Here is a 10,387-nt window from a genome sequence, read left to right on the forward strand (position 1 = left end):
CCTTAGCCACAAGACGAGCCTTATACCTCTCCACATTACCATTAGAATCCCGCTTGGTCTTAAATATCCATTTGCAACCAATGGGTTTCACACCTTCCGGTAATGGGACAAGTTCCCAAACCTTATTGTCTTGCATGGACTTATACTCTTCCTTCATTGCTTCAATCCACTTTTCAGAGTTGGAATCCTGCATGGCTTGCTGGAAGTTGATTGGATCAGCTTCCATCATACCATTATTTTCCTCATGTTCTTGGAGAAAGACTATGTAATCATCTGGAATAGAATTTCTTCTTTCTCTAGTGGATCTCCGCAAAGGTATTGGTTCTTGTAACACTTGTTCTTGAGGATCTTGAGTTTGTTCTTCATGAACCACCATATCACCTTGAGTAGGAGGAGATTCAACAACAATGTCTTGTAGAGGTTCCGTACTTGCTTCATCAAAAGCAACTGTATGGATCGGTTTTGGAATTGTTACCGACTCTTCCTCTAAAACAAAGTCTCTAATCTTATTCTCCCCTCAAAACTCTATATCCTCAAAGAACGTGGTTGTTACCGTCTCAAAAATTGTCTTTAATTTGGGATCATAAAATTTATAGCCCCTGGATCTTTCAGAATAACCAATAAAGTAGCTGCTCACTGTTCGGGAGTCCAATTTATTTTCATTTGGCCTATAAGGCCTTGCCTCAGCTGGACATCCCCATACATGAAAATGTTTCAAACTAGGCTTTCGCCCAGTCCAAAACTCATAAGGTGTTTTGGCAGCTGCCTTGGTTGGCACTCTATTTAGAATGTAAGCTGCAGTCTTTAGTGCCTCTCCCCAGAGTGACTCTGGCAAAGTAGAATGACAAATCATACTCCTTACCATATCCTTAAGAGTCCGGTTTCGTCTTTCAGCCACACCATTCATGCTAGGTGACCCTGGCATGGTGTACTGTGGGACGATTCCGCATTCGTCTAGGTATTTGGCAAAAGGCCCTGGACGTTGTTCACCTGAACCATCATATCTACCGTAATATTCACCACCACGGTAAGATTTGATACTCTTAATTCTTTTATTGAGTTGGTTCTCAACTTCAGCCTTAAATGATTTGAACACATCCAATGATTGAGACTTTTCATGTATAAGAAATAAGTATGCATATCTCGAATAATCATCTATGAATGATATAAAATATTGTTGACCATTCCAGGAAGGTGTTGGAAATGGTCCACAAATATCCGTATGTATCAATTCCAAGACGCCTGTAGCTCTATATGCACCAAATTTCTTTGTTTTGGTCTGTTTACCTTTAACGCATTCAACACAAACATCAAAGTTTGTGAAGTCAATGGAATCCAAAATTCCATCTGACACTAGCCGCTCAACTCTATTTTTAGAGATGTGACCTAGGCGCTTGTGCCATAATGCTTCTGAATTGTTATTATCAATTTTACGCTTAGTACCACGTGATTCCACATTCAGGGATTCACTATAGGTGGCTACAGTGCTCAGCAAATACAGATTATCATATCCAATAAGTGAACCGGTTCCAACAATATTTGAATTAAAAGACAACTCGGCTTTACTTTTTCCAAATGAACATGAATAACCTGATTTGTCCAAATTAGAAACTGAAATTAAATTCCGTCTAAATGACGGTACCACAAAAGTGTCTTCCAAATCCAAATAAAATCCAGTACACAATAATAATCTAAAATGCCCTATAGCTTCCACCTCCACCGTTTAGCCATCTCCAACATAGATGTATCTTTCAACATCATTTGGCTTCCGGTAGCTTAGGCAACCCTGCATTGAAACACTGATGTTAGTAGTTGCACCAGAGTCTAACCACCAAGTGTTTCTAGGTACTGAAGCTAAATTGACCTCAGAACAGACCAAAGCAAAAAATGTACCCTTCCTTGCACGCCAAGCGTGATATTTAGTACATTTCTTTTTCATATGCCCAGACACATTGCAAAAGTAACAGGTATCATCCTCTTTCTGTTTCTTTTGTGCTGGAGCATCAGCAGCTTCATTCTTGGGCTCAATAGTTTTCTTTCTTTTGGCCTTGTCTTTAGAGGTGCTAACAAAATGAGCACTTTCTTTCCTTTCTTGCTTCAACCTTTCCTCTTCTTGCACACAAAATGAAATGAGCTCGTTAAGAGATCATTTCTCCTTTTGACAGTTATAAGATATCTTAAACTGACTGAATTGTGCAGGGAGAGAAAGCAATACTTAATGAATGAGCAAGTCATCCGACAGCTCAAGCTTTAGCGCCTTAAGTTTTGAAGCAATATTTGACATGCCCATAATGTATTCCCTTATATTTCCTTTGCCCTGATATTTCATGGAAATTAAGTTCTGAAGAAGAGTACTTGTTTCCGCCTTATCGCTTTTTGCAAAGCGCTTTTCAATTTCAGCAAGGAAATCTTTGGCACCTTTTATCTCTTCCGAGATAGTACCCCTAAAGACCTCAGGAATGCCGCGCTTAATGATCATAAGACTCATGCGATTGGAGCGATCCCACTTCTCATAATCTTTCCTCTTTTCAGAGGTACTAGATTCCGTAGGAGAAGCGGGTTTCTCCATCCTTAGTGCAAGGTCAAGATCCATGCAGCCAAGAACAATTTCCATGTTCTCTTTCCAGTCCTTAAAATTTGTTCCATCAAGGACCGGAACCGAATTCAGGTTAGCAGATATCGAACCAATAGTTGCTGAAAATAGAACAAAAACAAATACTATAAATATACTCACATTAAGAAAAATTGAATTATCAATATGTTCAAAGAATGGCATAACCCATCTCAAGATACCTAGTGCACCATCAATATCATGTCTTTTGACAGTAATACTAATTTCTAGTGGTACTCTTGTTGTAATGATCAAACATTGATAATAAATCATGTCAAATAACAAATCCTTCTTTGGATTGATTTATTATTCACATGTAAACCCTTAAAATTATCACATGTTTATCATCACAGGTGTGTATGAAATCCGGCCAAACATTAACTTTTCCTTTGGGGTCCATTAATACTCGCATGGATAAACAGCCACACGCACAAAAACTTTTAATATTTCTTATGAGCAATCTCCATAAAAAGAGGTCACTTTTGGGACTTTCTTATTTTAATTGACTCTTTTAAACTATTAAACAATTGTATAAAAATACAAACTATAGCCAAAATTTGATCACACTGAATAACTCAACCACTGAAACTCAATCTTTATATGAAATTCATATACCCCTGAATGTTGTTGAATCCAAAACAGTAACTATATAATCCAAAATTTAATCTAAACAAATTTTTTTTCGGATTCAAAAAAAAAAACGAAACTGAATTTTCCATAATACCCAGATAAGTATAGGTAGTATAAACAAGAACATTAGCAAATGGCAAATAAACTGAATTGGCACATATAATATGTAATTATAAAAACACGATATCATGTGCTTTTCTTTTCTAAGCTTTACATATATTCCATGTCTCAATTTGGAGAAGAAACAGGTTGAAACTGAATTTGTATATAATCCAAAAAAACACGCATCACAATTCCAGAATTACATATTGAATATATATAATACGTGAATACCCAAAAACGACGAAACAACAAATTTTCTGAATGTGTAAAACTGAAACCGCAAACGTGAATCATTAATCCAATAACCCAAAAAATGGAACCCTAATCTCAAAAAAATTACCAAAATCAAACATGCATCAGGCATGGGCGGCTCTGATACCACTTGTAGGTTTCTTTACAAGTAAGGATTTGTTCCTAACCACATGCTTTTCTACCAATATAGAAAACAGGAGCATAGTCCTAAACCACACTTGATTAACCCATACCCGAAAAACATGATGAAGATCTAGAGCGGAAGCGTACCTGAATGAGCCATGGGAATCGCTGAAGGATCTGGGGTTGTGATCTTCCAATTGTAGATCACCCTTAGGGTTTCCTAATGTTCTTCTCTGATGGGGATGAGGAGAAGCTTTTCACGTTGTTGTGTTAACCCTATAAGTAACTGCATCAGTTACAATTCTGTTTTCAATATTTCTAATTTGGCCCCTCATCAAATTAGAATATTGTCTTATGGTATCCGTACAATACCTTTTCATAACACATATGCCCTTAGCCATAAGATCAATATTAAATAGACCACTTTAGTTTTGGCTAATTAAATAATGGCCTTAATACAATTAAAAGTTACATTTGTGACCCAAAATTCTAACACATCTCTCATCATGTTCCATCCTCAATCTTCTTCCATCACCTTCATCTCCACCATCATCTCTTTCATTCATTCATCATCACGACCTTCTTCTCCTTCATCCCCAACTCCTTCATCATTTTCATGAATAAACCAACAAATTGAAAAAACCTAGAGATTTTTTTTAACGTGATATAGTTTCTCAAACAAATCCACAAACACATCCCCCTCTCCATGTCCATCCAACTTGACCTTGCCGGCCACCAGTGGCAGAACCAGAAATTTTGTGAAGCCTGGGCAATAATTTTAACCGCAATGGATGGTGGCTGCGGGTGGCGACCAATCAGCAGGCGGCGGCCGGCGAACGGGTGAAGGAAGGAGGAGAAAGTGGGTTCAAGGCTTCAGGTCAAACTCGTATGTGTGCGGCTAAAGAATTGAGTGTGTGTTCGGATTAACGTTAGCAATGATTGGATCTGACCAGAATTGGATCTGGTAAACGTGAGACGTGAGTTTGAGTGATTTAATTTATGCTTAGATACATTGTGAGGTACGTGATTCTTGTAAGAGAATTTTGTTTGGATATTAGAATTGATTTTGAGTGTGCAATGACGAAAATTGATACAAATATTATAATTAATATACATGCTTGGAGAAATTATTTCTAATGAGAAATAAACAAATTATAATTATTAAATATTGTAAATAAACGTTTTTTTTAATGTATTGTAAATGAACGCTTGTTTGGTTTGTTTTGAGTTTTTAAAAAAAAATTGTAAACAAACACAATGAAAAACAAACACAATGGAAAATAAACATGATGACAGTTGTACCCCTCCACTAAGCTCCAACAATCCCAGCCACAAGTACCTTATCTTTTTATTCATTGCAAAGTTGTCTAACCACCTCTGTCCTTCCCTTGTGTTCGCTGTTCCTGTTTTTTCCACTCTTTTCTCAATTTTGTTTTTACTCTTTTCTTCTCATTTGAACCTGAATCTGTATTTGCTCTTTTTAGCACTTCTTGTGCATTATATAAAATATTATTGGCTTACCCAAAAAAATCCTTCCAAGCTCCACATCCGTCTTTCTCAACAAACCACAATTCCCTTTCAAAATAAAACCCACAATTCACCTCCTTCTCTCTTTTTTTTTTCTTTCTGCAACAAACAATGACAATTAGCTTTCTTGATGCTGGAATTTCTACCTAAAGTATTGTGCATGCAGAGAACAAAAGTGGATGAGAGTTGAAAGAACAAGAACGCAGAACCTAAGGGCTTGTTTGATTGTGTTTTTAGTTTTTTTTGTTTTCAAAAGTGTTTTGTAAAATAATTTTTAAACACTATTTTATTAGAACAATATAAAAAAAATACTTGTTTGGTAATTAGATTTTAAAAACAGTTTTGAAAGTAAAAAACAAAAAAAAAATTTGTTTGAAAAATTTGTACCAAAAGCATGTTTTAGAAACAAAAAATAGAAAATTTGTTTGGATCCATCCTCAGGAATACAGTAATTAAGATGAATTTTTTGAATCAAATTAATTTTCACTCCTCACACCCTAAAAACGTAAAACTTGTTGCTGTTGGTTATGAGATCAAGAAGTTGCAGATTATGTTAACCATTGTTGATGAGCTTGTATCCGTTGACTTCATCATAGCCTTTTTCAAGCGGCTGACTAGTCCTTTTTATTTGATAAGCCTCTATCCCCCACCCCCATTCGTCATTTGTGTTTTGCATTTGAATGGTGGCTTTTTGTTTCTAGAAATTATGTATGAGTACATGGTGTTCCCTCAAATATTATTCTTTAAAACTATTGATGGGTTTCCATTTAATTGTGGCCACGACTACTTGATTTTTGTTGGCTCAAGCTGAGAACGAAACGAAGTACAGAATGAGGCTTAGAGAAAGAAGAGGGTTATGTTGTGTAGAAACCTATTTACCGGTTGCTGATAATTACGACTGTGCCATTAATGAAAGATAAAAGAACAGCCTGTTCTCTCTGTTATTGATGACCCGGGATTTAAGGCTATTTTCCTGGTTTATTTGCATGTAGTTTAATATAGTTTTTAGGATATTTCGGTCATTTTAGGACACTTTCGGCTTAGTTCATGCATTTTAATGTTTTCATTTAGTTTTAGTATTTTTCTATATCTTTTATGTTATTTTTATAGATTTCATTAGGATTTAATCAAGTTATTTGAATTCGGTATCTTACTCTATCTTCTAGTTAATCTCTATTATTAGTTTTTAATTATTTTCCTTTATTATTATTGTTATTTTAGGAGAAGATGTGGAATCAATGAGCGAATCAAGGGAGAGAGCCAAGAATCTCGAAGTCTGGAGCAATCTGGATTTCTTTGCGCCAGTTTTGAACCAATTTCCTGTTGCATTTCACGCAGACGCGCCAAGGAAGTAGCTGCTGGAAAATTATGCGCCAGTTTTGCGCGAGTTCCTTCACGAAGTTCGCGCATTTGCGCGAAATATCTGTCAAACTCTATTTAAGTGCGTTTTAAACCTAATTTAGACACTTTTTCACGTTAGAACTTGGAGAGCTGCGTTTTTTGGGTTTTTGCTTAGAGCTTACTTGGTTCTTTGTCAAGATTTTGAGGTTTGGCTTGAATTTTGATTTGTTTCCATGACTATGTCAGGCTAAACTTCCTTTGTGTTAGGGTGATTGATCTAGTTTTCCTTTAAACTATGTTTTGAACCAAATTTCAGTTATGATTATGATTTCTATTGTAGTTTATGAATTTCTCATCTATTTTAATTGATACTTTCTATTGCAATAGTTTGTCACACTATTTTCTATGCAATTGGAAAATTGGTAGAATTTAGGGATTTGGGGAGGAATTGAGCAAGGGTCTTTACACCTTAGGGATAAGGGTAACAAATTGCTTGTGTTTGCCTGATCTAAATTGAACTTTTATCTCTGATTAATTAGGATTAGGTACTAATGAATTAGCTATCACTAATTAATTGGAAGGGACACTTATGCAAGGAATTGATAAGTGGACAATTAGGCTTAGCACCTTGAAACTTAATTTGATACATAATTATAACTGATTGGGGAGATACATAGGGAGAAGGTTAATGAAATCAGGATCCCTAGCGCGCTTTTAAATTGAATTCATTTCAACAGTGTTATTTGCTTTCTTTAATTTTATTGCAGTTAAGTTACTTACGAAAAATCAATCATCTCTTTATTTTTATTTTTATTTTTACGTCCTATCATTCTAAGTTTAGTTAATTTAGAGTATAAACTACACAATCCTTATGGTTCGATCTTTTTATTACTTCGAGCAATCTGTACACTTGCAGATTCGCTATCAAGTTTTTGGCGCCGTTGCCGGGGATTGTGTTTAGTTTATTCTCTAATTTTTCTGAATCTATTTGTTAGGATTTTTACTTTAATTCTCTTGTGCGGGTATTACTAACTTCTGTTTGTTAGTGCATGCGAGGTACAATTAGTCCTGAATCTTTGTTGTTTGATCTAGAAATCGAAAGAACTTGTCGATCTAATCGTGCACAACAGAGGAAGAAGAAGGGCCAAGCCAAAGCTACCGCTGCAATGGAGGAAGCACAAGCTGAAGCAAGAAATCGAGCTGCGTATGAAGCGAGAGTAGAAGCTGAAGTTGAAGCTCGGATTCTTCGCCAGAAAGAAGAAGAAGCTGAACGTGATGCTCAGAGACCATTGAGGGAAATCACTGCCCCTCGTATGAGCTATACATATGAGGGCAGCGTTGTCCTTCCAGCAGACATACCAGACAACTTTCAGATTCCACATCATTATATTCAGTTGGTAAGCCAGCATCAGTTTGGAGGTAAAGCTATTGAGGATGCGCATGCTCACATGGACAGATTCACCAGACATTGTGAGTCTCTAAAAAGGCGTGAAGTCTGCTTGGATACAGTCCGGATGATTCTTTTTCACTACACTTTGAAGGATGTTGCAGAAGATTGGTTGAGGTCACAACCCCCTAACAGCATTCGAACATGGGAGGACTTGGTGGGAAAATTTATCGCCAAATTCTTTCCATCCACACGCATCAGAAAGGCGAAGCAGGAAATTTATGCATTTAAACAGAGCAAATCTGAAAATTTGTATGAGGCTTGGGAGCGGTTCCAAGAACTTCTGAGGAAGTGTCCCGGTCATAATATTTCTACTGGTGAACAAGTGGACAAATTCTACTCATCATTGCGTGAGTACGCAAGAGGTATGTTGGACGCAGCAGCTAATAGTGCATTTGATTCATTGCCTGCACACAAAGCTCTTGAGATCATCGACAATTTGGCCACTAGATCTTCACAGTCAGATTATGATAGGGAGAACCGGGAAAGTGTGCATGAAGTTGGAACAAATGTTGATGTTCTCACCTCCAACAGGAAGTTGTCACAAAAGATGGATTCCATAGTACAACGTTTGGACGGTCGGAAACCAAGTGTTGAAGATGCTGATTTTGACGAGGAAGTGAAGGCAATGGGTAATCCTCAAAACAACCCTTACTCAAATACCTACAATCCGGGTTGGAGGAATCACCCTAACTTCTCATGGAGAGATCAAGCCAAGTCTGGAAATTTGAGGCAGTACTCAAATCAAAGGGGTTATAGTCAAGATCAAAAACCTCTGTCCTCTCAAGAGCAAGGAAGTGGAAAGAAGAGCTTGGAAGAGATTGTGGGAGAACTGGCACAAGCTACTAGCAAGCTTCAAGTGTCGACAGATAGCTTCATCAATGAATCAGGAAATAACTTTAAGAATCAGGAGGCTTCGATCAAAAATTTGGAGAATCAGGTCGGTCAAATTTCCAAACAATTATCTGAGAGACCTCCAGGTATGTTTCCTAGTAACACTGTGCCTAATCCTAGGGAGAATATTTCTGCTGTTACACTAAGAAGTGGAAAAGTTATGCATGAAATTGAAAAGAAAAAAAATAATGAAAAGAATAAGAGTGAGACTGGGAATAAAAGTGAATCTGAAGTGATAAGTAAGGAAAAAGAACAGAGTGAAGATAGGATAGTGAAAGAGAGAAAAGTAGATTTAGAAAGTAATAAGTTTACAAAAGTTCATTTTCCCCCTTTCCCCACTAACATAGCAAAGAGGAGGTTGGAGAAGCATTTCTCCAAGTTCGTTTCTATGTTTAAAAAGTTGCGTGTAGACCTCCCATTCTCTGAAGTTTTAGGAAAGATGCCTCAATATGTCAAGTTCATGAAGGAGATAATTTCTAAGAAAAGGAAGTTGAGTGAAGAGAATGACATCGTTGAGCTTACTGAGGAGTGTAGCGCTATTCTGCAAAAGAAGCTTCCACCTAAACGAAGGGACCCAGGTAGTTTCACTCTACCTGTTAATTTTGTGGCTTCAAAGGAAGTGAGAGTTTTATGTTATTTGGGGGCGAGCGTCAACTTAATGCCTCTATCAATGTTCGAGCGACTTAATGTTGGAGAGCTGAAGCCAACAATGATGATGCTTCAACTAGCAGACCGCTCCATGGTGTCTCCTTGGGGAGTTGTTGAAGATGTGCTAGTGAGAGTAGGAGAGTTTGAGTTCCCGGTGGATTTTGTGATAATTGATATAAACGAGGACTCTAAAATACCATTGATTCTGGGAAGACCATTCCTAGCCACTTCACAAGCGAAAATAAATGTGGGAAAAGGAACAATATGTTTAAGGGTAGCTGATGAGAAAATCACTTTCACCATATTTGACCTAAAGCCAAAGCAAATTGAGAAGAATGATGCATTCTTGGTAGAGATGATGGACGAGTGGAGTGATGAGAAGTTGAAGCAGTTCTTCCTTAAACAAAAAGCGGGAGCATCAAATAAGAAGAAAAAGAAAAACACGCAGAGCGACCAAACTGAGAAAGTCTACTCAATGAGCATGGTTGTCAACTCAGAGCAGAAGGAGGAGAACCTAGGAAATCAAGCTTAACCAGTTCATCTTGAAAGCGTTATGGCCAACATGGAGCGGAAAGAGGAGAAAGCGAAAGGAGAGTCCTTCATATGGAAGCCAAAACATAAGAAAGATGAGAAACCTCCTATCCCTTTTAACTCCAAATTGAACAACTGTGTTCACGCTTTTGAGATTGCTTGCAAGAACATGGTGAAAATGTATGCTGAGTTTAAGAAACCTGGAAGTGCAATGCACTATGGGGTAAACCCCGGATAGAATCCTTAGTCCGGTGAAGTCTAACAAAGACTATAAAATTGTG

At 37.2% G+C, this 10,387-nt stretch overlaps 1 protein-coding gene across 1 annotated transcript; it reads left to right on the forward strand.

Moving 5' to 3' along the window:
- The first annotated feature begins 7,635 nt into the window (after positions 1-7,635).
- Positions 7,636-10,107, forward strand: LOC130725041 (uncharacterized). Its single transcript, XM_057576302.1, has one exon. It carries the CDS (start codon positions 7,636-7,638, stop codon positions 10,105-10,107), a length of 2,472 nt encoding a protein of 823 aa, XP_057432285.1.
- The last annotated feature ends 280 nt before the right edge of the window (positions 10,108-10,387 follow it).

The sequence above is a fragment of the Lotus japonicus genome, chromosome 6, assembly GCF_012489685.1.
Source record: "Lotus japonicus ecotype B-129 chromosome 6, LjGifu_v1.2".
Lineage (NCBI taxonomy): Eukaryota > Viridiplantae > Streptophyta > Magnoliopsida > Fabales > Fabaceae > Lotus > Lotus japonicus.

Excerpts from the sequence above, each read along its gene's own strand:
- LOC130725041 (XM_057576302.1), top strand. The coding sequence starts at position 7,636 with ATGCGAGGTACAATTAGTCCTGAATCTTTGTTGTTTGATCTAGAAATC.